General features: G+C 56.6%; 1 protein-coding gene across 4 annotated transcripts in view; it reads left to right on the top strand.

The window, feature by feature from the left end:
- Positions 1-24993, top strand: part of BIN3 (bridging integrator 3) — a 45749-nt gene that overhangs the window by 19667 nt on the left and 1089 nt on the right. Inside the window, exons 2-10 of one of the 4 annotated variants that reach the window (XR_014293555.1) lie at positions 3469-3517; positions 10591-10631; positions 10996-11057; positions 13621-13757; positions 14639-14679; positions 20953-21094; positions 21289-21423; positions 23975-24335; positions 24520-24931. Coding sequence is in view for 2 of the 4 variants with exons in the window: in XM_082615950.1 (XP_082472076.1) it covers positions 3469-3517; positions 10591-10631; positions 10996-11057; positions 13621-13757; positions 14639-14679; positions 20953-21094; positions 21289-21423; positions 23975-24121 (754 nt within the window). In the remaining 2 variants the exon portion in view is untranslated. Of the gene's footprint in view, positions 1-3468; positions 3518-10590; positions 10632-10995; positions 11058-13620; positions 13758-14638; positions 14680-20952; positions 21095-21288; positions 21424-23974; positions 24932-24993 lie in introns of those variants that run through there. The other 3 variants (XR_014293554.1, XM_082615950.1, XM_082615951.1) reach the window with 3 other exon arrangements.

The raw sequence follows: 24993 nt of genomic DNA, 5'->3' as shown, positions 1-24993 counted from the left end.
GGAGGGGGAGGGACCATATGGTGCAGAATCCTGGGAAAGGCTGCTTCAGCCCAGTGACCGAGACTCACATCGGCAGTAGGAAGTCGGGTTGATAGCTCGAACCCTCAGTATCACTCCTTCCCTCCAGAACCTGTAACCGCCAGTCTAGTCGTGAGAAAAATAGCAGACAAGTCCCAGTTGAGGGACATTTCTATAGAGTACCTGACCAGCACTCCTTAAAACTGTCAAGGTCATCAAAAACAGGGAAAGTCTGAGAAAATATCAAGAGGAGTCTGAGGAGACTTAATGACTAAATGGAATGCGGCAACCTGGCTGGGATCCTGGAACTTAAAGGGAACGTTAGGTGAAAACTAAGGGAATCTGAATAAAGTGTAGACTGTAATATTTCAGGATTGGTTTGCTAATTGTGACAAATATGCCATACGAATATAAGATGTTAATAATAAGGGAAACTGGGTGTGGGATATATGGAGTTAGGTACTGTCTTTACAATTGTTCTGTACATCTAAAACTTTTCAAATCAAAAGCTACTTTTTTTTTTTTTTTAAGACATTCTTCAGGCAGGGAGATGGCTTTTGAAGAGGTGAGGTGAAAACTAATCAGAATCATATGATAAAGTTATAGGTGATTGTCAGTAGCTGCAGTGAGATTACAGAGGCCTGGTTCCTTCTACACAGTTCACACGGCCTCTCATTTGTGCAGAAGCACCCAGTTCAGCACCAGCCTCCTCCTGATAACACGGTCCTCTTTCATTTCCAGTCTTTTAACAGTGAGCCCTTTCTAAATTCCATAGTATTTTAAGATTCATTTTTATTTATTTATTTATTTATTTATTTATTTATTTATTTTTGGCTGTGTTGGGTCTTCGTTTCTGTGCGTGGGCTTTCTCTAGTTGCGGCGAGCGGGGGCCACTCTTCATCGCAGCGCGTGGGCCTCTCACTGTCGAGACCTCTCTTGTTGTGGAGCACAAGCTCCAGACTTGCAGGCTCAGTAGTTGTGGCTCACGGGCCCAGTTGCTCCGTGGCATGTGGGATCTTCCCAGACCACGGCTCGAACCCGTGTCCCCTGCATTGGCAGGCAGATTCTCAACCACTGCGCCACCAGGGAAGCCCCAGATTAGGTATTTTGACCAGATGATTTTTTTCCTGGTTCCTTCAGATACATATGACATATCTGTGTGAAAGAGTATTAAACTGTGAGTAGTAGAGAGAAAACTGGACAAGAAATCGCAACCCTGATTGTTTGTTCTGGGTCCTGTTGCTGAATGACCCTGGGCTAGTCACTGAACCCCTCCAGATCTGCTTCCTCATCTCCAAAATGAGAGGGTTGAACTGGAAAAATTTCTATGGTAACTTGCAGCTCTAAAAATACTGTGATTCTAAATTAAGATTTAGAGAGAGGCTGCGGCACCACAAATAATGGAATCTAAGTCCCTAATCCCTTTGTAGCTCGTCTGTAGTACTAGACGCCACGTTAGAGTCACTTTGAGGACCGCTCTGAGGGCTCTTTAGAATGCTCATTCCGTTCCCCATGTTCTTGGAATGGAGATTCAGTTTAGAATTCAAGTTTTAGGTAAGCTGAAAGGGCTACCTAGTCCAGTTCCTTTGTTTTATAGTTTGTTTAAGATACTAGTCAGAGGCAGAGACCAGGGTTTCTTTCTTTTTTTTTTTTTTTTTGCGGTACGCGGGCCTCTCACTGTTGTGGCCTCTCCCGTTGCGGAGCACAGGCTCCGGACGCACAGGCTTAGTGGCCGTGGCTCACGGGCCCAGCCGCTCCACGGCATGTGGGATCTTCCCGGACCGGGGCACGAACCCATGTCCCCTGCATCGGCAGGCGGACTCTCAACCACTGCGCCACCAGGGAAGCCCGAAACCAGGGTTTCTGATTCCTGGTCCAGAGCTTTTTATACGGCAACATGCTTCACACAGAGCAGGATCAGTCTTTTCGCAATGCCACCAGGACCTCATTTGCACTGTCACCAAAATGGTCCTTGCGGGCAGTTGCTCACTGTCCAAAACCATTGTGTCAGTCAACTCGAGTCCCTGATTTGGGCAGAAGTAACTGTGGGTGGGGGGGGGGGGACTAAGGCTCTCCTGTCCCCTTAACCCTGCTTCTTCAGGTCTGAGAGAGGGAAATGGCAATTTCATTTTTTCTTTCCTTTTCAATTCCATAGCTTACCTTCCCCTGGTAATTACATAGCCAGAGATTATTTGTTTACAGAAGCCACGTGAATCAGCCAGCCCCCAAAGGGTTAACGCTCCCAAATTACGGGGCTGGGTTAACAATACACAGGATGTCCTCCAGAAATTAAATTTAAACTGCTGTGACTCAGGCTGGCCCATCCTCTCAACCAGATCGTTGTCTGGGGTTATTATCGGTGGTTAATTATACCGCTGGGCTTAGCAGCATTGTTGGTCAGTATGGGCCAGGCTCGGGGAGAGGGGGTTGTGGAGGGAGGGGCCTGGTGGAGGGGGTGGGGGGGAAGGAGAGCAGTGAGAGTGGGGTCCAACCTGCACCCTCAGGGCTCTTCCCTGAGCTGATCCCAGCCAGGGAAGCTTAACTCACTCCTACCTTGGTGGGAGAAGTCCGCGTTTCTGTAGCTGTGGGGATGCACTGTGGCTTCTTTAATCCTCAGAACTGTAGGATGGTAGAATTGTCAGCGCTTGAAGGAAGCTTCTAGATTACCCAGTTTAACCCTCTTGTTTCACAGAGTAGGAAATTAAGTCCCGGCGCAGTCATTTCCTGGCAGCCTGCTCCTCAGGGGTGGAGGCGGGGTTAGCGCTCAGGGTTTGACTCCTTGACCATGACCTTCCTTCCATTACGCCATGCCTTCTTCCATTTCCGAGTGGGGAACCTGAGGTGCAGAGCTTCCCAGCAAGTTCAAGGCAGACTTGAGCTGGATTCAGAGTCTTCTCCAAGCTAGCTTTCTTTAGATGTTGTCAGTTCTCGTGGGAACTAACCCAGCCTGACTGGTCCTCAGTGCCCCTACAATTCGTCATCTCTCCCCAGCCCCACAAGAAGCCCTCCACAGTCTGTCTGTCTATAGAGAAGTAGGGAAGCACCTGCTACAGAAGATAGTGGGCTTTGCGGTGTCTTTTAAAGGCATGTTGTCAAGGATGATCGCTGTCCAGGTGAGTCTGCGACCTCTGACTTCGCAGCTCCTCAAGACGCAAGGTTTGTAGTGACTGTTACTAGTACAGTATCTCACCTTTCCTGCCTTCACCTTTGCCATGTATGTAAACATTGCAGAGAAAGGTGCTCTGGGGCACCTCCATCTGATTCTGTCCATGGGGGACCGTTCTCCTGGAGCCCGGCCTGGTTGCTGATGGTCCGAGACCCGCAGGCACGTGGTACGAGTCCCGGGAGTGAGGCACCCCTAGCGGGGAAGTGGCCATACCTCATCAAGTCTTTTCAGCCACATCCTTCCCCATTTCTCCTAACCTTCCTCTTTGACTCTTTGTCTTACAGGATTCCTTTCAAGATTGGGCAGCCCAAGAAACAGATTGTCCCCAAAACAGTGAGTAACCAGTTCTTTCACTCCGAGACTCACGTGGCCTTTGTGTAGAACCGGAGCTTTGACTCAGTGCATCGTGGGGCTGGGAAGGCAGAACCCAGGCCTTATTATTCCCAGTCGTGCTGCTCTAGAACCTCACACAGGTGGGGGCTTATAGGGCCCTCCTATCCTGGGACACTTTCCTCCCTCAGGTCAGCCTGGGCCCCTCCCCTTCCTTGGGCAGGTGGAAGAGGTGGGTTACAAAGTGCGGACAGACACCCTGCTTCTGAACAGCCCAGCACTGGGGTCTGGCGTGACCGTCTGCACTTTCCTGAAAGGGTTCCTGAGACATAGGCTCCCGCCAAGGACACGTCCCAGGCCTCTGTCTCCCGCCCCCTCAGGCTGCGTAAAAGGCCAGAAAGCCTCCCTGGGATGTCCAGGTCCCCTTCTCTCTGCTGCTACATTCATTCTTAGCCAGGACCTGGAGCCACTCACCGGGAGGGCATGATTGAATCCTACCCCTTTGTAAGTCCACAGTTTTTATCTCTGTTTTATCGCCACAATGGAAGAGGAGGAGAATTTAGATTCTCAGAAAGTTAGAACTGTGGGACTTCCCTAGCAGTCCAGTGGTTAGGACTCCACCGCAGGGGGCCCAGGTTCGATCCCTTGTTGGGGAACTAAGGTCCTGCAAGCTACGCAGTGTGGCCAAAAAAAAAAAAAGAACTGGAAGCCCTTAGAGATCATCCAGTCCAACCTTCTGAGTTTTCCTGATGAGGAAACCAAGGCCCGTGGAGTTGCTGTGACTTTCTAAGGTCATAAACCTAATTCTGACGGAGCTGGAACTAGAACTCAAGTTCGAGGCTCCGTTTCATACACTTTCCATAGCTTCACGCGAGCTCACTCGGGCTGTGAAGGTCTCCTGAGGTTTTGGAATTCTAGTCAAGAATGGCCTCTCCACAGGACTTCCCTGGTGGCGCAGGGGCTAAGAATCCGCCTGCCAATGCAGGGGACACGGGTTCGAGCCCTGGTCCGGGAAGATCCCACATGCTGTGGAGCAACTAAGCCCAGATGCCACAACTACTGAGCCTGCGCTCTAGAGCCCACGAGCCACAACCATTGAGCCCGAGTGCCACAACTACTGAGTCTGCACGCCTAGAGCCCATGCTCCGCAACAAGAGAGGCCACCGCAATGAGAAGCCCACGCACTGCAACGAAGAGTAGCCCCCGCCTGCCACAACTAGAGAAAGCCCATGTGCAGCAACGAAGACCCAACGCAGCCAAAAATTAATTAATTAATTAGAAAAAAAAGAATGGCCTCTCCAACCCCTCACCCACCAATGTGGGTGAGGCTCTTGAGGGTTTAACGTGAGAGAGTATATCTGAAGCTTAGCACTGTCAGCCTGCTGGAGGCCCTGGACTGTCATCCCAGCCGCTTATAAGACAGTTCTTGTCTTGTAACCTTGGCCCTCCTTAGCTCCGGACTCTGAACTGGGTTTGGTGGGAGGGGAAGTGCAGCACGCATCTGAGCACTGGCTCCATCTTTGGGAAATCCAAAGTTAGGTCACTTAAAAGGCGATGGGTCCATGTTAAAAGGGCCCTCTCTTTTTTTCAAGCAAAGGCAGGCCAAGGACAGACTCCGAGTTTACCTCCCATGCAGAGGCTGACCAGCTGTGGAGGCTCTCAGCTGAAGCGCAAAGAATCTGGGCGTGCTCCAGCCAGCTACAGGAAGTGGGAAGGTGTGGCTTTGAGTCTCCAGAGTTTAATCCAGGGCAGATCTGAAAGGGAAGTGGTTTCGAGAAGGGTCTTTTATTCCCAGCACTCACTACCAAAAAACAAACAAACAAACAAAAATTTCTCCTAACACCCCAACCTTGATGGAAATAGCCTTTGTTCTCCACGGAAAAGTATAAGGTAGCATGCAGTTTCTAGCTTCCTTGCCAGAATTTGTTGTTGGAAAGGTCTCTAGGTCTTTTACTCGAAGGGGTGGCCAGGACTCCCCGGAGGAAGGGCAGATGGACAGTCTCAGTGCCTGTGGATGGGCCCGTGGCCTCCCTCTTCCCTTCCTGGCATCCATCATGTTTGGGATGGAATTGTAGCCCTCTAACACCTGGCATCAGCTCCTCCAGACAGACTGGGCATCAAGGAATGGTTAAGAAGCTGGATTTGGAAGGTCCCCTGCCTGGATTCTCATCCTGGCCCTGCCACGTGTTGTCCGTGACCTCTAGCAAGTCCCTTACCCTCCCTGAGCCCTCATTTTCTCCTTTGTGAAGTGAGGATGACACTAGCTCCTACGTCATTGATGTAAGTATTATGCATCTTACATGAGGTAACGCATATGAAGCACTTAGCACAGTGCCTGGCACGTAGTGAGCCCTCGGTAAATATTAACTGCATTATGAGACGATAGCTGATTTGACTCTTAATAAACCACCAAGGACCCAGCCTGTCCCAAGCAGCTGGATTCCCCAGTACAATGAAATGGTAGGCTGGGCCTTTGATCTCTCACGAGGAATAGAGTCCTTTGCTTCCTCAACTCCCCAGAGGCACTGAAGTCTATGTAGCAAGACCCTACCTCTTCGGAGTCTCCCTCCCCTCCCCCCCCCCCGCACAAGCCCCCTCCTGGCCCCCAAACAGGCCGAGGCTGTGCAGTTGTCTGAGCATCTCTGGCAGCTGCCCCCGAACAGGGGTGACGCACTCTATTTTTCCTGTCCAGGCACTCTCGGGGCGGGGAGCAGATGTGGCTGTCTGGGTTATTGGAAGTCGTGGCACCCCTGTCATGGGAAGAAAAGCTCATGTTATCTTCAGGGAGTTTCAGGAGGTTTTTGGCTCAAGGCACCCCACCGTCAGACACAAAGAAAGCATTGTGCGTTTGCCCTCCCCATTCTGCTGTGCCCAGGTTATTAACACAGATTCCAGTATTGTCATGGCTTTGGCTGGAAGGGCGTGTTCTCTGCAGGGGCTGATCACTGGGGCTGAAATGGAAGGACAAACACTCCCCCTCTTCCCAGTCCTAACCTTCTGCTTAGTCCCCTCCCGCTGCCCCAGCCCATAAAGGAGCTGGAGCATCTTGGTACGGCAAAGAGAAGCTGTACCTCCCTCTGCAACCGGCATGATGGAAGACTTCGCACATTGAAGCGCAAGGGTTTCCCTGGGTCTCTCACACACCTAGATTCCCAGCTAGGCAGGCGCTCTGGAAGGTCAAGGCAGATGGGAGTCCCGGCAGGTCGCGCCTTCACCTGAGAATGGTTTTCACGTGCAAAGTGGAGAGACCCTTCGTAACAAACCAAAGGCAGGCCGCTCTCCACCCTGAGCCGCCCTGGAAGAGGAGCTTCTCAGAAGGCACAGGGCTCCCTCTGCCTCAGGTCCAGTCTGGCTCAGCTTAGCCCCGGGATCAGAGCCTGGCCCTGCCTGCTGGCCTCCCTCTTCCCTTCACCATGAGCGTGAGTGGGTGGGAACTCAGCCCACTATTCACTTAACAGCCACCGAGCTCCTGCCGTGTGGCAGCCTGACCTAGGCCCTGGGGACAAGCGGTGAGCAGCACGGCCCCTCCTGCCACCCTGAGCCTCCGAGAACGTAGGGGTTGCTGAGGCAGTCTCCGTGCTTGAGTCTCCCTGCACTGACCTCGCCAGCCTGACCCAGCCCACCCTGACCCGCCGAGAGTCGTGCACATGTGTTTACACTTGCATTGTTGACTGGGGTCCAGTTGCCTTTTTGGCAAAGGCATCAAGCATCCAAAGATGTTCAGATCTTTTGTATTTGGCCCCTTCCCTCTGCACGGATATACCTTGGAATGAGACTCCAGTGTGTCCCTTGATCCCCTCAGCCATTGTCTGAGGGCCTAGAATCCCGGTGCTGTGCCTCTCAGATCTTTCCCCTGGGGAGGAGAGAGACCTCAGGAGCAGTGAGCTGTGGAAGCAACCCCCGCGGGCTACCGACAAAGGAGGTGAAGCGTTCTTGACCTTCTCTTAGGCTGTCAGATGGCCTTGAGCTGGGACAGCAGAAGACTCAAGCTCGCACCCCGACACACTTCTCCGCTTCCAGCGTGAGACCCCGAGTTTCTCCTCAGCCGGTTGGAAACCTGCGGTCCTTCTCTGTGCACGTCCCAGCAGTGGCAGCCCGGGAGACCAGGTGTTCCCTGACATCCCACACGGCACGCTGGGGATTGCGCAAGAGAGCGAGGGGAGCCTGGCCCTTGCCTCCCCTCTCGCCGCCCCCACCCCCACCCCAGGGCACCTGCTCTCTGCTCTTGGTCTTCAGGAGACCTGGACCCTGGCCAAGGCATCCTTAATTTCAACTTCATCTTTTCGGCAGAAAAAATACTTGTGCGACTTAAAGACTCAGCTTAGCTGTCACATCCTACAAAGTAAGAAGGAGACGTGTCCAGCGGAGGGAGGCCCCTCTGTGGCCCCAGGCCCGGGGCCCAGGCTTCACCTCACCTGCCAGCTGACTGAGTGCTGTCTGCCAGAGAGTCACAGACCAGTCTGCCTCTTCAGACCCCCGGTCCTCTCACCGCCCCAGTGGAGGGGAGCAGGGAGACCCCGTGTGTAAGCCGGCCGCTGTGCTCTGTGCTCCACACATACGGCTCGTTAATCCTCCGAACAAGCCAGCGAGGCTGATGTTGTCAGCCCACTGCCTTGTCAGCCACCTGAAATACCCATGGGCTGAGACCAAGTGAAACTCTCCCATTTTATTAGAAAAGAAACTGAGGCTCAAAATGTTGGAAATGTTTCTAAAGCTCCTCATCTAGTATCAGAGTTCATATCTTCTGTCTGCTCGCGCCCCTCCACCACCTTCCCCCGGGCGCTGTTGAAAACAGGACTAGACTAACTTCGGTACAGACTCCAAAGGGCAGGGCGAGGCCCGTTTGCTCCAGAACAAATCTCCATCCACGGTCACACCAGCAGCTGTTCAGACCTTCAGCGAAGACTCTGATTCCTGTCCAGCTACAAATCCCCCGACTTAGGGAGCACTTTAAACTTTATCAGGCACATGCACTTTAGCAGGAGTGAATTATGAATTTTTTTCTTGAGAGAATCTTTTGGTGGGTCATACGAAAGGTGATGATGAAAATGTTGGGTTCCCAGATGGAGAAAGAGTGGGTCTGTTGAAAAGAGAGGGAAAGACTGTAGGGCAGGAGGCTAGGGCACCAGTGATTGATGATTGATTGATTGATTTTGCTGCACCACGTGGCTTTGGGATCTTAGTTCTGGGACCAGGGATTGAACCCGGGCCCTCTTCTGTGAGAATGTGGAGTCCTAACCACTGGACTGACAGGGAATTCTCAGTGATGAATTTTACTTCACAACTTTGTGGAAGATCCCAGATGTTAGGATCATAATGTAAGGGGAAGACCATGTGTTTCTGCTTCTAAGTTTTACAGTTCAAATGAGGAAGGCTAGCCATCTCCATGCAAGAGAGCCCCACTGTCAAGCCCTGAGGTCGGATGTTAAGTAGGGCCTCTGCGTCAGGCCTCACTGGGCCCTTCGTTGCCCTCCATGGGGCTCCCCACGGCCCCCTGTCACGTGTGTGTTTGTTCTTTTGATCTCCTGACCGGAGCCCGGGTCTGTTTTAGGTTTTTTTTTAATTATTTTTGGCTGCGTTGGGTCTTCATTGCTGTGCGCAGGCTTTCTCTAGTTGCAGCAAGCGGGGGCTACTCTTCGTTGTGTTGCATGGCCTTCTCATTATGGTGGCTTCTCTTGTTGTGGAGCACGGGCTCTAGGTGCGCAGGCTTCAGTAGCTGTGGCACGTGGGCTCAGTAGTTGTGGCTCACGGGCTTAGTTGCTTCGAGGCACTTGGGATCTTCCTGGACCAGGGCTCAAACCCATGTCCCTTGCATTGGCCAATGGGGTTTTAGAAGACTCCTGGTGAGGCGCAGTGGGGCTTTGATGATCACTGCAAATTCACACTCCTTCACCTCCAGCCTGTGGTAGGATTTACAGCTCTCCCTGGTGGGAGTCTCGGGGCAGCCGCCAGGAAGTTGCTCTCATAGGTCATGGCTTTAGTTCATTAGCCAGAGTGTTTCCCCCTTAGGTAGAATGACGGTAAAGGGCACAGGCCTGGGAGCCAGGCCGCCTGGCCCGTGTTCAGGCCCCAGGCCTGCCGCTTACTAGTGGTGTGACCTTGCTCAGGTGACTCCCCCTCTGTCCCAGTGACCTCAGTGCGGTGAGGGCCGTCAGCGCACCTGCCTGCCAGGTGAGTGATGGAGGAGAAGCCGGTCATGGGAGCGTGTGGTGCCTCAACAAGGCGTGCAGGGAGCTGTTCGGCCTCCTCGGAAGAGGACAGAGCAGAGGCGGGCGCTCCGTCCTCCTATCGGCCCTCAGGCATCAGGGCTCCAAAGACCACTCTCCTGCGACCGTTGCCTGGGCCCCACTTTACAGATGGGGAGACTCAGGCTCTAGAAGTGCAAGTGACTTTCCTGGCTTCACCTGCCCTGTAGGCCGAAGAACTGGGGTCAGGGCGCATACCCACTCGGTCTAAATATCAGGGAAATCTGATAACTCATCCAGAATTTAGAAGGCCTTGCCTGAGTCGATAGTCATATCTGTGATGGCTGCATCCCAGCGCACAGAGCGGGGATACCTGGTCTTTCCTGATCCACCCTGAACGCAGCAGGTTCTGGACCTGTGAGGAAACCAGGACCGGGAGGGCAGGGGAGCCGTTCCAGCCCCAGAGCTGCTGCGCGGCAGGGACAGGACCGGACTCCAACCCGCCCGCTTTCCTCCGCGCCCTGCCTCTTCCCCGATGATGAGTTTCCATCACACCCTGAGCCCCTTACCCAGGCCCCGCAGGGGAGGGGAGGGAGCCCAGCCCTGCCTCGCTCCCTGCGGTGGAAGGACAGAGCCAGCCGGGATCCACTGGTACCGGCCTGGCCGGCCCGTCTGGGAGGGGCGTCCTTTGCCCTAAATCAAACACGTCCTTGATTGGGGAACACAGGGCTTCTGTGTCATGAACGGTGTGCTGGTGCTTGTGTGGACTGGATGCTGGTGTTTTCTGCAGAAGCGGGTGCGGGGAGGGCGCGGAGGGAGTCTCGTAGGTGACAGCTTTTCTCCAGCCTGCTGTCATTTCCTCCAGTGATGGAGTTATCGCTTCCCTTACAGGTGGAAAGAGACTTTGAAAGGGAGTATGGAAAACTGCAGCAGTGAGTGTCCACCCCCAGAAGGGAGGGCAGGGAGGGGGCTGCTCCGAGGAGGAAAAGAGCCTTCTGCCCGGGCTGCCTCGTCCGCTCACCCTGGGAGCCCAGGGCAGCTCAGTTCACCACCTGCCAGAAATTCTCCCCCGGGGTGGTGGCTCTGTGACAGTCGTGAACTCGTAGCCTTTGGGTGCCTCGCGCCAGGCTCGCGGTGGCCCTTCAGTCAGTGGAGACATCCGCGCAGAGCAGGCCCTTCCTCCTCCTGGCAGGCGACCTGAGTGTCGCGTGGGGCTCGGCTCAGGGGGACGGGCAGGACGGGGGCAGAAGCGGGTGGGTGATGCCAGGTGCCCAGGCCCGTGCCCCTGCCTTGCAGGCTGGAGGAGCAGACCAAGCGGCTGCAGAAGGACATGAAGAAGAGCACGGACGCCGACCTGGGTAGGCGCCCGTCCCCGTGCCCGGCCTGGACGGGGGAGGGGCAGAGGTGGACGCCCTCCGCGCTCAGGCCCTTTGGGGCCGGCTTAGAAGGAAGTGCCCTTAGTAGGCGCCCCGCAGATGTCCCTGAGAAGCGGCTTGAGGTCACCCTTCACTTAGCAGATCACCACTCCCTGCTTCCCCTGGGGCAGCAGCAGCCACCACTGGCGGGTGGAGGGCAGCTCCCGTGGTCTGCGCCCCAGAGCCTCCGGCCAGTGCTCCTCCAGAGGATGGCGGGGGCGGGGGGGCGGGGGGGTCTGGCCACGACCGCCCCTGCTTCTGACCCCAGCGTCTCCAGACTGTGTGTGTAGCAAGCCACGGGTCTGATGTGCAGTCTGTCCGTTATTTGTTTTGTAGTTAGTTCTGAGTTGCCTGGATTCCATCTTTCCTTGTGGCTCCCGCTGTCTTTCTAGTAGGGAAATGCCGTGGCCTGTGCTTCTGTTCCTTGCTGCTTTTCCACACAGCTGCACTCTCAGAGCGTGAACAGAAGGGACAAAACGTCAGGGATCCATGAACTGGAGTCTGGCTGTAGAGAGTGTAGGTTTTTAACAAAGAAATCAGGACAAACGGGTGACCCCTGGCACCTAGGATTTCTGGCCGCTTCTGGCCCAAGTCAGATGTGGAGTCTGGGCAGCAGAAGCCCTCCTGAAACAGTGGTGCCCTCACCCACCCCAAAGCCTGCATCCCCCAGTCCAGGCCATTGAGCCTCACACACCGTTGGCTGGTGCATCAGAGTCAGTGAGGGCCCGCTGCAGTGTGGGTCGCCCGGGCCACCCCGAGGCTCTCTGATTCATCAGGTCTGGGTGAGGCTTGGGGACCCCACTTTGAGAACCACTGCTCCACACGGTCGGGGGGAATCAAATTATACCTTTCTTGGAAGGTCTTGGAAACTCCTAAGCTGCTGCCTGGACGGGATCTCACATCCAAAGCTGTGGGTCCAAAATAAGATCAAGTAGGCATGACCAAACCCTGCCAGGTCCTTGTCGACCCCTGCACTCCCAGGTTGTGTTAGGGTTCTAGAGACCCACATGGGGTCCAAGACTCTTGGGCTCCCTAAGGTACGAAGCCCGCCAGCCTCCCGGTTTGTGCTGGGCTGGCCATGCCCCTCCCCTGTCCCTGTAGAGGTAGAACAAGGGATGTGAGCTGCTCCAGAGGAGAGTGGAGGCCACGGCGCGCTGCTCCGTTCACGCAGGCCGGTGATGCCTCGGGGTGGGGCTCCCGGACGAAGGGCCGCCCCACAGACTCTCGCCGTTCATTGACTTCGGATGGTTCTACCAAAGAGACATCGGCGTGGAGACGTGGAGGCGTTAGGAAAGAAAAGGAAAATTGGGAAGAAAGTCTTCCCTCCCAACCCCTGACTTTTGGGGGGTTTTCCCTCAACTATTAAAAAAAATTAGGGGAAGAAATTTTTCAAAAACATTTCCAGTTTTGTCCTTGTTTTCTCTCTTTTAATTACGCAGTCTGTGACCGTTTCATAATCCAGTCAAGTTACACGTGAGTTTGCTCCTAAGCCTACAAAGTCACTTTACTTTTTTTTTAAGAGGGTTTTTTCCCTCCGTTGCTTCAACATCTCTGGGAAGTTTACATTTCCAGTCTTCTCTCATATTTTGCCCTTTTGCTAGGGGACTGCAGCACACCCCCAGATTCAAGAGAAATCAAGGTATATAACACTTAGTGGTGTGCTCTGGTTTCATTGGCAGCATTTTTTTTTCTGCACGGTTTATGCAATAATGGCGTGTCTTACAGTTAATAGCATCTTAAATTTAATGACATAAAATAATAAGAAACAGATCAAAAACACATTTTCCCGTGAGCCCCTGAAACTGGTACAGACACTGTGGGGCAAGCAAGGCCCTTCTCCAGCCTTTCCTGCCCCTCTAGGATTTCGTTTGCTGGTAATGGAGGCCTGAAAACTCTCACGGGACCAAGAACTCCAAAGCTGCCAACAGGTTGCCTTGCCACACCATATCCAGCCTAGTTTTGTCAATAAAGTTTTATTGGAACACACCCATTCTTTGGGTGTCATCTATGGCAAAGCTGAGTTATTGAAAGCCTAAAATCTTATCTCTAGCTGTACAGTAGGTTTGCCTCTCTGGTGTAGATACCATGCTACTCTTTCTGTGAGGGAGCCCCAAACCAAGCTTCACATCCACATTGCCTGGAGAATTTTTTTTTTAATGCATATTCCTGGATTCCAGGCTTACTGAAATAAATCTTTGGAGCTAGAAATATGTATTTCTTACAGCTTCCCACCCAAATGATTCTGTTATAATCCAGAGTTTGGAAAATAAGTCATTGCAACAGGTAATCTGCTCAAAAGAATTACCCAGAGCAGTATCAGGAATGCACATTACACCATAAGGACTGGTGTCTTGTGCCTCTGGGGTACGGTGTAGTTTATGGCCTGTGGCCATGGATGGAGGTCGTCTGGGTGCAGGCCTCTGGCCCCAAGGACAACAGAGAGTCCTGAGGACAAGACCCTGAAGCCTGCCCTGTCATTGGTTCACTGAGCTTTGACTTCTTACAGCCATGTCCAAGTCCGCTGTGAAGATATCCTTGGACTTGCTCTCCAATCCCCTCTGTGAGCAAGACCAGGACTTTCTGAACATGGTGACAGCCCTGGACACGGCCATGAAGCGGATGGATGCCTTCAACCAGGAAAAGGTGACTGGGGTCTTGGTCTCCCCCTCCCCAATGCTTCTGTCTGGGTGGAGTGCTGCATGGAGTCCTTAGCGGGGCTTGGTCTCCTCTCTGGACACCTGAGTGTCCCAGCCCTGTGAGCTCTCCCCTGGCCGCCCTGCCCCCGCACCGGCTGCTTCCCGTGGCTCCCACGAGCTCACATCACTCACATGGGGCCACGAGGGAGACTCAGGCCGGCTCTGCCCACCCATGCCTGTAGCCCCTCAGACTTGCCTGCCCAGCCTCCTCACTGAGCAAGGCCATGGTCGGCTTCACAGGATGAGAACTGACCCGGGACAAGGCCAGTGCACCTTGTCACCCTTCAGGCTCCCCGGTTGTCATCTCTGCCTCGCTCCAGCGGGAGTTAGGGGTGCCTCCCTGCCTGGGGTTCTCGGGGTACCCCTGTCCTGCTCCCTTTCTCTTCTCAGGAACTTGGAGCCTCCCCTTTTGGGAAGAGTCTGGCTTCCCCAAGTTATTTTTGGTTTTTTTTAAATTTATTTTTGGCTGCGTCGGGTCTTCGTTGCTGCTTGTGGGCTTTCTCTAGTTGTGGCAAGCGGGGGCCACTCTTCGTTGCGGTGCGCGGGCTTCTCATTGCGGTGGCTTCTCGTTGCGGAGCACAGGCTCTAGGCACGTGGGCCTCAGTAGTTGTGGCACGCGAGCTCAGTAGTTGTGGCTTGCAAGCTCTAGAGCGCAGGCTCAGTAGTTGTGGTGCACGGGCTTAGTTGCTCCGCGGCATGTGGGATCTTCCCGGACCAGGGCTCAAACCCGTGTCCCCTGCATTGGCGGGCAGGTTCTTAACCCCGGCACCACCAGGGAAGCCCTGGCTTACCCCCAATTTTGACACCATCGGGTTTTTCTTTTGACAGGTGAACCAGATACAAAAGACTGTGATTGAACCCTTAAAAAAGTGAGTAAAGGTCATCGGGGGGACCACAGGCCTGAGGGCAGTTGCTGGAAAGGCAGGTCAACCAGCCACTTGGGGACCGAATATCATTTCTGGCAGCCTGTCCCCAGACTCACACGGGGTGGAAGGAACCTCCAGGGGACACCGGCTCCCTGATCTGTGGCCCTGGGGTTGACACTCGCAGTAGCTCCAGAGCACCCGCCTGGCCAGGCACGCTCAGTGGCGGCAGGGCCTGTCTGATCCTCCATGGTGGCCGGCCAGCGCTCCTGTGGTCATTCTGCCATTGTCCCTTTGTTCCTGACCGAGAACCAGTGGGACCAGAGCTTGTGGAGTTAAGCTAGCAGAGATCTTGGCCGGGCCTCCACGGAGATGAGTGAGGCCTTTCATCTCGCTCAGCCGGGTTGGGAGAAGCAGCTGCCTGGCGCACTCGGCTTTTGAAGCAGTGGGGTGGTGGCGGGGCGGGGGGGTGGCCGCACACGGGGAAGGGCGCTGCAGCAGGGTCCCGCCTGGGAAGGTCCCCCGATTCATGACCTGCCAGGGTCAGAAATTCTTCTGTGAGACTCATCTTCTGTCCAGCAGGCTCTGGTCAGTGATCAGACAGACCTATTCCCCGGGTCCCCTAGGGGGGCGGCGCTGGGCGGGAGACAGGCAGGAACGTTGCCTTGAAACTCCCGAATCACTTCATCTTCCTCCCTGGCCTCTCCCAGCTCGGCTCAGACCTAGAGAGGCTCCCGCTCCAGCCCAGCAGCTGCATTTTATTACCTCTTCCGTGGTGGTCCCTGGCAGTTGCCTCACCAGGACCTGGGTAATGAGGCTGTGCTAATTACCATGAGGCCTGGAACAGGGCCCGGAGGGCGATGAAGAGAGCAGGTTTTGATCCTCTGGCCCCTGGCATTCAGGTTGTTGAGCTCTTGTTCCCTGTTCAGGTCCAAGGGGTGGGGTTAGGCAAGGCTCTTTCTAAGCTGGGCTGTCTGGAGGCTCAGCCGCGGAGGGCAGGCAGAACCTGGCCCGCAGGGATTTCTCCCCGCTCCTGCCCCTGTCCCCCCACCCCCACCCCGTCCCCAGCCCCTGCTCGGCCCCAGGTCACAGGGTCACGCGAGGAGCAGGGTGCTGAGCAGGCCAGTGGCTCAGGAGGGAGCGTCGGAAGGAGCTCCGCTGCCTGTAGCTCTGTGACCCCGTCTCCAGGCCTGAGGGTTCAGAGCTGGGTGGGAAGGACCCCGGGCCGAGCTGACCGTGCCCACGGGGGTCCCAGGGGCTGCCACGGAGGCTGCCGTGCACACCCACGGCTGGCAGAGCTAGGCAGGGGACACCGGCCCAGAGAACTGGGGACTGACTTCCCGCCTTGATTTCACCACCACCGAGGCGGGCTTGAAATCTGATGCCTGGCTTCTGGAGCCCAAATGGAGAGAAATCCCGGCTGCTTCCCACCACTCCAGCCGCGCACCACCTGCCAGGAAGGTGGGTGAGTGGCCGAGGGGGTGGCCACCATCTCCGCAGCAGATCCGCTGACCTCTGCCCGAGCCCCCCCAGGCCTGCCTGCCCGCCTGCCCGGCTGGCTTCTTTGTATCCCGTGGCCGACATGCGATCTCCCCCAACCACATAAACCCGGCACTGCCTGTTGCCGCCTCTTGCCAGGAGAGGAGCTCCCAGGGACCCCAGCACCGGAAACAGGAAGCTGCAGCTTTCCTGTCCTCTGATGAGGAACATCGCCACATGGCCACCCCGCCGCCCCCGGCCTCCCCCCAGGGGGCTCGGCCTCTAATCCCCCAGTCTCTGGGCCGTGTTCACAGGGTTGGATGGGGATGCTTTCAATTTCCCTTTCCTGGTGGGTGGAAGATCCCGGCTGTGTGGGCACAGATTGAGGAATGGCAGGCATGCCCCACCTCCCAGCCAGCCTCCCTCCCTCCCTCCCCCTTTCCCTCCGCCTCTCCCTGCGTCTTCACCCCATGCTTACCCTGAGGAGCCATTTGCTGCCCCACCTTAGGACAGGCAAGAAACGGGCAGAGCTTCAGGAGCGCCTGGGGTAGGCCCAGCCCTGTCCTCCCTTCTCTGCGATTCAAACTTTAGGAGCTTAGGATGTAGCGCGGAAGCCATGCGGCGTCCCCTGAGAAACGGACCAGAATGATAACTGCCGAGGTGGGGCAGTGCAGTGGAGTGGGGAGAGCCCTGGACAGGCCAGGCCTGTGCCTCCAAGTCTCTTCCCCTTCTGCGGAAGCAGGAACGGAGCTGAACTCTCGAAATGGCAGAGCTGGGCACTCCCCTGAGCAGAGAGGGAGGTATCGTGGGCTGGAGTGGTGCTGTATGTGGAGGGCAGAGTCCCTCCTGGGGTCCTAGCCCAGGGACTCCCATGTGCCCCTCACCACTAATTATCAGGGGGACGCCGGGCACTGAGCAGAGAGGCTCTGGGTCCGCAGCCTTGCTCCTTCGTGGCAGCCCCATAAAAGTGCAGGCTTGGTGCCCCAGGGAGAGCTGGATCACCCCATCCTTGTCAGGTCAAGTCAGCAGGTACCCTGTCGGGTCCCAGGGGCATGTCTGGAAGGGGCCCGGCCTCTGGGAACCAAACTATGCTTGTCCTTGCCTCCCTGCAGCTTCCCTGCCCTGACGAGAAGGTAGGGGCAGCCCTAAAACACCCCACACGAGGAGGGGTGTCTGCTGCCAGGAGCCCCTTTCCCCGAACAGCACCCTGGTGTTTATACCCCCCGGCACGTGGAGTTGGCAGAGTTCTTCCTGTTCCTTCTAAGTGGAAAACGAGGCGGTGTGGCCTCAGTGGGGCAGTGACCTGAGCCAGGGATTACAGAGTTCTGGTCCCCGCCCCGCTTTTGTCAGCTACCTCCGATTACACTGTCTGATCTCCCCTGCCTGACCTTAGCTTCCCTGCTTTACTGTGAGAAGGGCGTGACACCTACCCCGGCGGTCCCGAGGCCCAGGGCCCAAGGAGTCACGTCCCTTGGCAGCAGCGGACATCAAGCTGAGCCCTCCGTGGCCTCTGGGTTCAGCTGAGGGTGCTGTCTGCCGTGGGAGGTGGAAGTCGGCGTGCTGAAGAGAGTTTCCCTGGGGCCTCACAGAGCAGCCGCTTCCTCCCCCCAGAGGATACGTGGCCTTGCTTCCGGAAGGCTGAAGGTAGTGTCCTGGGGACACACCCGTCCCCTGAGGTCGCCTGGAAATCGGTCAGCCCTGGATCCACGCCTTCTCCCCCTCGGCTCAGGACCTGCCCTGGGGCTGGATTTCTGCATCCTCTGTAGACCAGCCCAGTCCCAGCATGTTGTAGTCAGCCTTGCCGTTGTATCCCCGACCCTGGCCCTGGAGATAGAGCCCAGTGGACTTTATGGGGGGAAGGGGGTTATGAACACTGGTCCAAGTGCTGCCGGGGTCAGAGTATCGAGAGCTGCTTGGCCGCCCGCGGGATGACACCCGTGCTGAGCTGTAGAACGCCCCGCACATCCCGTCCTTACTCGTGCCGCCCTCCTCCCCCAGGATGAGGGCTGCAGGGGGAGGTGGCGTGGCGGCTTCCCAGGCCCAGGTGCACCTGCTCCCCTGAGCCACATGCCTCTCCGCCGGGAGGGAGAGGGGCTCACCCGGCATCCGAGACCCCGTCGTGGCACTGCCTGAGGCAAAAGCAGTGAAGTGAGTCCAGCTCCCCCGGAGGGTCTCAGCCGTCCCAGGCGTGTTCAGCCCTACCCCAGGGGGACCTTGTGTCCTGGGGGTGGCTGGTCCAGTTTGCAGAGCACCGAGTAGGCCTGCGTCTTCTGCCCGGCAGAGCAGTCATTCAGGTGTTGATTTGATTGCAGTGTATAGGGGCCTGCGACTGAGGATTCGGACAAGCGTGGGTGGTCTGGCCCGCGTTAGCGCATCTCCAGCTACGTAGTGAGCCCATAACGGACACCCAGAAAGTGAAAAGAATCCGCTTTAGTGGCCTTTCTATCTGTTTCCTCAAACTCTGCTGCCTGGGCCTCTATCTCTGTTTGGGGCATTCTGCATCAGTCAAGTTCCTATCCTCAGTTCTCTGGCAGAGGTATTCATTACTCTTATGTCACGTGGACTCTTGATTTGTTGACGCTTTTTCCTGCCCCATCTTTCGTCTTCTCTGAGTTGCTCTGAGTTGCTCTGGGAAGAACCGACTCTGCTTCTGGTCCTGGGTCTCCCTCTGTGTGCTTCGCAACCCCCCCGAATAACCACTGCGCCGTCACCTCGGCTTGAGGCCGGGGCTCCACCGGCCACTCGGGCTCCCAGCTGTGAGGGAGATGCTCCAGCCCCTCAGGCTTTGTGTGCAAGGAAGCTGCCCCATCTTCTGTCCAGTTCCAGAAAACCTGCTTGCAGGCTGGCCTGGCCTCCTCCCACACGCGTTAGTCAAGGGGAGTGCAGCATTCCTGCCTGGGCTGCGGTCCTGCCCTGGGTCCACCCTGAGACTGTGCTGCCTTTCCCAGTCAAAGGGGATCCTAGTCACAAAGACTATGTCCACGGTGCCAAAACTGCCAGAGCCCCTGCTGCTGCGCTCTCTGAACAGCCACCCTAGCACTGCCCTGTGGTTCTTTTAGTCCAGGTGGGGCAGGAAGAGCTCCTTCAGTCGTTTTCCTCAAACACTTGGCTTGACGGTTTGGCCGTTTCAACAGTAGGACATGAGGATTCCTGTTTTTCCGGCAGAGTTGGTAGAAAAGGCTGGGAGTAGCTTGTCGTCATTTTATTGGAGTACAGTCAATTTACAAGGTTGTCTTAGTTTCGGGTGTACAGCAAAGTGATTCCGTTTTTTATATATAGTTATAGATATATATATATACATGTATATGCCTGTATATATATGTATATATACAGGTGTGTATACATGCGTATGTATATGTGTATGTGTGTATATATATGTATTTTTCAGATTCTTTTCTGTTATAGGTGATTATAAGATACTGAATATAGTTCCCTGTGCTATATAGTAGGACCTTGGTGTTCATCTGTTTTATATACAGCAGTGTGTACCTGTTAATCCCAAACTCCTAATTTATCATTTATCCCTCCCCCACTCCTTGCCCCTTTGGTGACCGCAAGTTTGCTTTCTATGTCTGGGAGTCTGTTTCTGTTTGTAAATAAGTTCACTTGTGTCATATTTTAGATTCTACATAGAATCGATATCATATGATACTTGTCTTTATGTCTGGCTTACTTCACTTAGTATCATAATCTGTAGGTCCATCCATCTTGCTGCAATGGCATCACTTCCCTCGTTGTTAATGGCTGAGTAATATGGGAGTAGGTTTCAGTTGCAGGTCTGTCACCTGCTGTTGGCAGCATGAGGTGGTAGGGAGGTGCCAGAGGGAGAGCTGGGGCACTTGAATTATCTGCTGGACCGTCACTACCTAATTGTGACCTTGGACAAGTCATGTCATCTCCCTGGTCTCAGTTTTTTCACTTTTTTTTTTTTTTTTTTTTTTTGCCATACGCTGGCCTCTCACTGCTGTGGCCTCTCCTGTTGCGGAGCACAGGCTCCAGACACGCAGGCTCAGCGTCCATGGCTCACAGGCCCAGCCGCTCCACGGCATGTGGGATATTCCCGGACCGGGGCACGAACCCGTGTCCCCTGCATCGGCAGGCAGACTCTCAACCACTGCGCCACCAGGGAAGCCCAGTTTTTTCACTTTTTTAATGGCAGATGTTGGACAGAAGCTTGACCTCCCAGCTTTTCTGATGCCGGCCCTCAGAGCGGCTGCCCTTGGCCGAGCTCCCGGGGCACCCCTGGGTCCGGGCGCACTCCCAAGGGGTGCTGCCTCCATCTGCTCAAATGGCTTCCTGAGCTCGGTCCACCCCTGTTCCTTCGTGACTGTCCAGAGAGCTCTCCCGGCTCTGCTAGCTCATCTGTCTTTTGTTTCTTCTGAGGTGCCTGATGCTAATTAATAGAACCTGAATCTTTTTGTACCGGGTCAAAAAAACAAGACTCCCAGGAGTCTTCGGCTCCTCCATGCTGTAGCACAGGTCTCTGAAATGCGGGGTGGGGGCTAAAGGGCAGTGGCAGCGTCAGTGGCATCATGCATTCCTGACCTGCTGAGTCTTACCCAGGTCAGCAGAGCGGCCCTTACCCTGTCTTCCTTCCCCTGGCCTTACCCCAAGGCGACATTCTCAGCCTGTGCCCCACCAAGGCCAGGGCCCCGTCTATCTCGTTCACAGCAAGATCCCCAAGACCTAGAACAGAGTCTGGCGCTTGGTAGGCGCTCAATACGTATTTTTGAATGAGTGACGAGCTGCCAGCCTGCAGCTCCCAGAACAGGCCCGTCTCCAGCCCACTGCGTCCGGCAGGTTTGGCAGTGTCTTCCCGAGCCTCAACATGGCCGTGAAACGGCGGGAGCAGGCCTTGCAGGACTACAGGAGGTTGCAGACCAAGGTGGAGAAGTACGAGGAGAAGGAGAAGACGGGGCCGGTGCTGGCCAAACTCCACCAGGTACCGGGGAGAAGGGGCTGGGGCTGGACGGGGGGCCACGGGGTCCCACCAAGCAGGTTCCTCCTTCACCCAAGACGTCAGATGCCCTGACCCGCCCCCCATACACACACACACACACACAGCACCTCCCCCACCGCCCGTGCCCCAGTCAGGAAGCCAGCAAGAGCTGTGCCACCCAGGGTCTTGCTCCTCAGGCCCGAGAAGAGCTGCGGCCCGTGCGGGATGACTTTGAGGCCAAGAACAAGCAGCTCCTGGATGAGATGCCGCGGTTCTACAACAGCCGACTGGACTACTTCCAGCCCAGCTTTGAGTCCCTGATCCGAGCACAGGTGAGGCCGCTGCCACCCCGCGTGGTGGCCCCGCACTTCTTCCCTCGGGAGGCAGTCGCGGGCTTTGGAGACCCATCTCATGCCAGCCCCGCCCTGCTCTCCACTCTGGAAGCGGGGCTCAGCCACCCTCTGCCCCCAGCCCTGCCCCCGAGGGAGGAATGCAGGGCGCCCCCCGGTTGTTGGCTGGAATTCCCGTTTCAGCCCCTCCGTTGCTCTTTGGTTAATCCCAACTTTCGCACGTGCAAGAGTTCTTCGCTGAACTTCTCTCTCTCCTCGAGCAGCAAGAGGAAACCAGGCTGCACCTGGTTTCCCTGATCAGGGTTCACCCTGATGGGCAGGTCGCTTGCCTGGTGGGCCCAGGTCAGGGACAGGGGCCACAGGTGAGGGCCTTTTTCCGAGGACCCTGCACCCCCTGCCCTCCCTAGTTAGTCCTTCTCTTTTGGTGGAAGACTAGGGGGTGTCTTGACTTTTAGCAACCCTTGGAGGGGTCCCTAAAACCCGGCGAGAGCCATGTGCAGGGCCCCCGCCTGGGCGCCAGGCCGTGGTGCACCTTCCAGCGGAAAGGCAGGCCTGCTTGGGTTGGGCGCATGTGGACATGCACCGCGGTAGCACCGGGGCCGAGACCCCATGCCTCCTGCTACTCAGGGGTGTAAAGACAAAGCGTGGCTCCTGCCCTCCTTCCCCCTCCCCCACGTCCTTCAAGCCCTTAGCAGGGAGTGTTCTCCCCATCTGTAAAAGAGAAAAGGTTGAGGTGCCAAAACCAAGAGGTCTTCTCCACGTGGGAAACACACCCCCCCCCCGCCCCCGCCAGGTGGCTGCAGGTGCTCAGCATTCTACCACCTTCCCCACCGGGTAACAAAGCTGAAGGCTCAACATGTCCCCGTCTGCCTCCAGCCCGCCTCGGTGCTGGGCCTGAGTGTCTGGCGCCCTCCAGTGGGCACTCTCGTTCTTGCAGAGTCCACAATCACAGATAACTCGGGGAAAGCCCGATTCCTGCCTCCCAACCTGTGTCTTCAGAGAACACCAAACCCCATGGGAATCATGGGATCCAGACACTTGGGATAGGGACCCCTGAGCAGGATTAATGTTGGGTCGGGGACTGGTTAGTGACCGTGTCCCCAGGGGCTCAGGGAAAACGAGGCAGAGAGCTATGTGCCCAGGGACGTGGAAGGTTCCCACGCTTGTCCCCAGAGCACGGCCCCTGGCGGTGCGGGCTTCCTTTCAGCAGCTTCGCCCTGGGCCGGGGACGGTGGGTTTCAGGAGACCTGTGACTTCCCTGTCCTGTGCCGCTGCTCCCAGACCCGCAGCCCCCTGCCCTGCCCCCTCCACCCCGTCGCTCGCAGGAGACAGCTCCAGGCTGCCCAGGTTGGGAGCCAGGGCTACCCTGTAACCAGGCAGCGGGGTGGCGGAGGGTTGTTTACCGCCTCGTCAGCGCCAGCCTCCCCCTCCCGCGGCTGCTGCTGCCGTTAGTCACTGGAGAAGTGAGCATTCCTAGTGACTCAGCCTGCGCAGTGCGGCTCAGGGCAGGGAGCTGTGGGGGTGGGGGGGCCATCCCGCTCCTCCCCCCCCAGCACTAGCCCGGGCCCGTCCCCTCAGGTGACGACCCTGTTTGGAGACCTTGATTTAGCTCCCCGTCAGCCCAGCTGCGGGAGTGTGGAAGACATGGCCTGGCCTGGCCAGTAATGGCCCTCCAGGTTGCTGGAGAAGAGTTCCTTCTCCCCAGAGACGACTCGGAGCTGGAGACGGTAACACGCAGGGGTGTTTGAGTGGTGTGGCACACTTTCTTGAAAGTACGTGACTTCATTTGGTCGTGAGGTGGAGACTGAGGCAGAAATGGTCCCTGCCCTCCTCCCCTGGGCCTGCTCAGCCCTCAGCCACCTGAGGGCTGCCCATGGGTACCCCCATTCCTCGGCCCGCCCCCGCCTCGTTCCTGTGCGCCTCTCCCATCCCACCTCTGGTGTCTGTGCAGAGGGAAACATGGAAGTGAGCCTGGCCTCTGGGCCCTGCTTTCCTGGCTCTGCAGCTAAGGCCGTGATTGGCGGTGGGATGAGCTGGGAAGGGACGGAGGCTAGAACCGTGTCCCCTCTCTCACCTTTACTTCTAAGGCTGGCCCAGGGCTTTGGGAGCTGCTGTGCCCTCTCCCACGGATGAGAGCTTCTCCTAGCTTCTGTAAAGCAGTTAGCCCCTGGTCACAGGGCCTGACTCACTGGCGCCCCCAGGACCCGCCGAGGACCCACACACACACCCCCCAGCCCTTCCCCCTCAGCTGCCTGAAGAGCTCGAAGGCAGAGCCCCCCCCCCGACCCCCGCGCCTCACCAAGGACCCGTCGCTCCCTCTGCCACCCAGGCAGCGGGCAGTGAATGTTCCTGAAGGACCCGGGTCTGTGGTTGCCACGCAGCTCAAGGGGAGGGGCGGTGGTGGAGGGAGAGTGGAGTCCAGCCCTGCGCTCAGCTTCCCACAGGCTCCGGCCCTCCGCCCACCCACCCGCCGTGCCCAGGGGGCTGGTACCCTGGAGCCCCCACCGCTCACCTCCTCCCGTTCCCACCCCAGGTCGTGTACTACTCGGAAATGCACAAGATCTTCGGAGACCTGACCCAGCAGCTTGCCCAGCCCGGCCGTCCTGACGAGCAGCGGGAGCGGGAGAACGAGGCCAGACTGAGCGAGCTCAGAGCCCTCTCCATCGTGGCCGATGACTGAGCCCAGCCCTCGAAGACTCTGGAACACAAATCGGCCTCTCCAGCCTACACTTCACGAGCTCAGGCTCGGGCGTCAGGCAGCAAAGGGCCCTTGCCTGGGAGGACAGGGATAGCGGCACTCATGCTGCACCACCCCAGCCCTTGGGAATGAGCCTGGCACCAGGAGCCCCGAGCAGGCTCTCGCCTCCCCACTCGTAGCAAGAACCCACAGACAGGTAAGCAGTGTAGACTGTCTTAGTCCCTAAAGAACCGTCCAAAGTGCATCCTGGCCTAGGGCCAGAGCCTGGGCTCTTGTCTGCTCCCTTGAGGTCTTAGCCTGGCTTGCACGGTTGGGATCACGTCTACCTCCAAAAGGGCCACCCTGGGGAGTCACCCACCCTCGCTGCCTTTTCACCTCAGACTCGCCTTTTCTGGGAGAGGCCTCGACACTGCCCTGGGCAACGTGAAAGCCACGGTCTCCCAGCCGCAACGGGCGCCTCACCCCAGCCTCTCGGCAAGACAGCGGCCGGCTCTGCCCACTTCTAGGCTTTGGGTCAACTGCAGGGCAGAGCCCCAAGTCTTGCAGCTTCCCTAGGAAGCTGGGACTCAACGCGTGTCAACAGCCTACCCCACAAAATGTCACAGACCGAGTCACAGGCCTCAGAGCCACAACAGTGGGTTTATGTCTCACCTGATTATTTGGGATTTTATTTTTCCAAGTAAAAAGTTTTCAATAAAATGTCCGTATATTGTTGTGCCGTAACTAAAGAGGAGGGGAGGAGCCACCCCGAGTCCTTCCCAGACCCCGCGGCAGCCCCTCTCCTGAGCAGCAGGCAGCAGAGCCCAGAGCTGCACCGCCCCCCCCCCCCACCTGGAGGTGACACCTGCATGGAG

The sequence above is a fragment of the Mesoplodon mirus genome (genome assembly GCF_964341445.2).
Source record: "Mesoplodon mirus genome assembly, chromosome: 1".
Taxonomy (NCBI): domain Eukaryota; kingdom Metazoa; phylum Chordata; class Mammalia; order Artiodactyla; family Ziphiidae; genus Mesoplodon; species Mesoplodon mirus.
The sequence above is the reverse complement of the archived record's forward strand: the minus strand, read 5'-3'. Positions and strand labels throughout refer to the sequence as shown.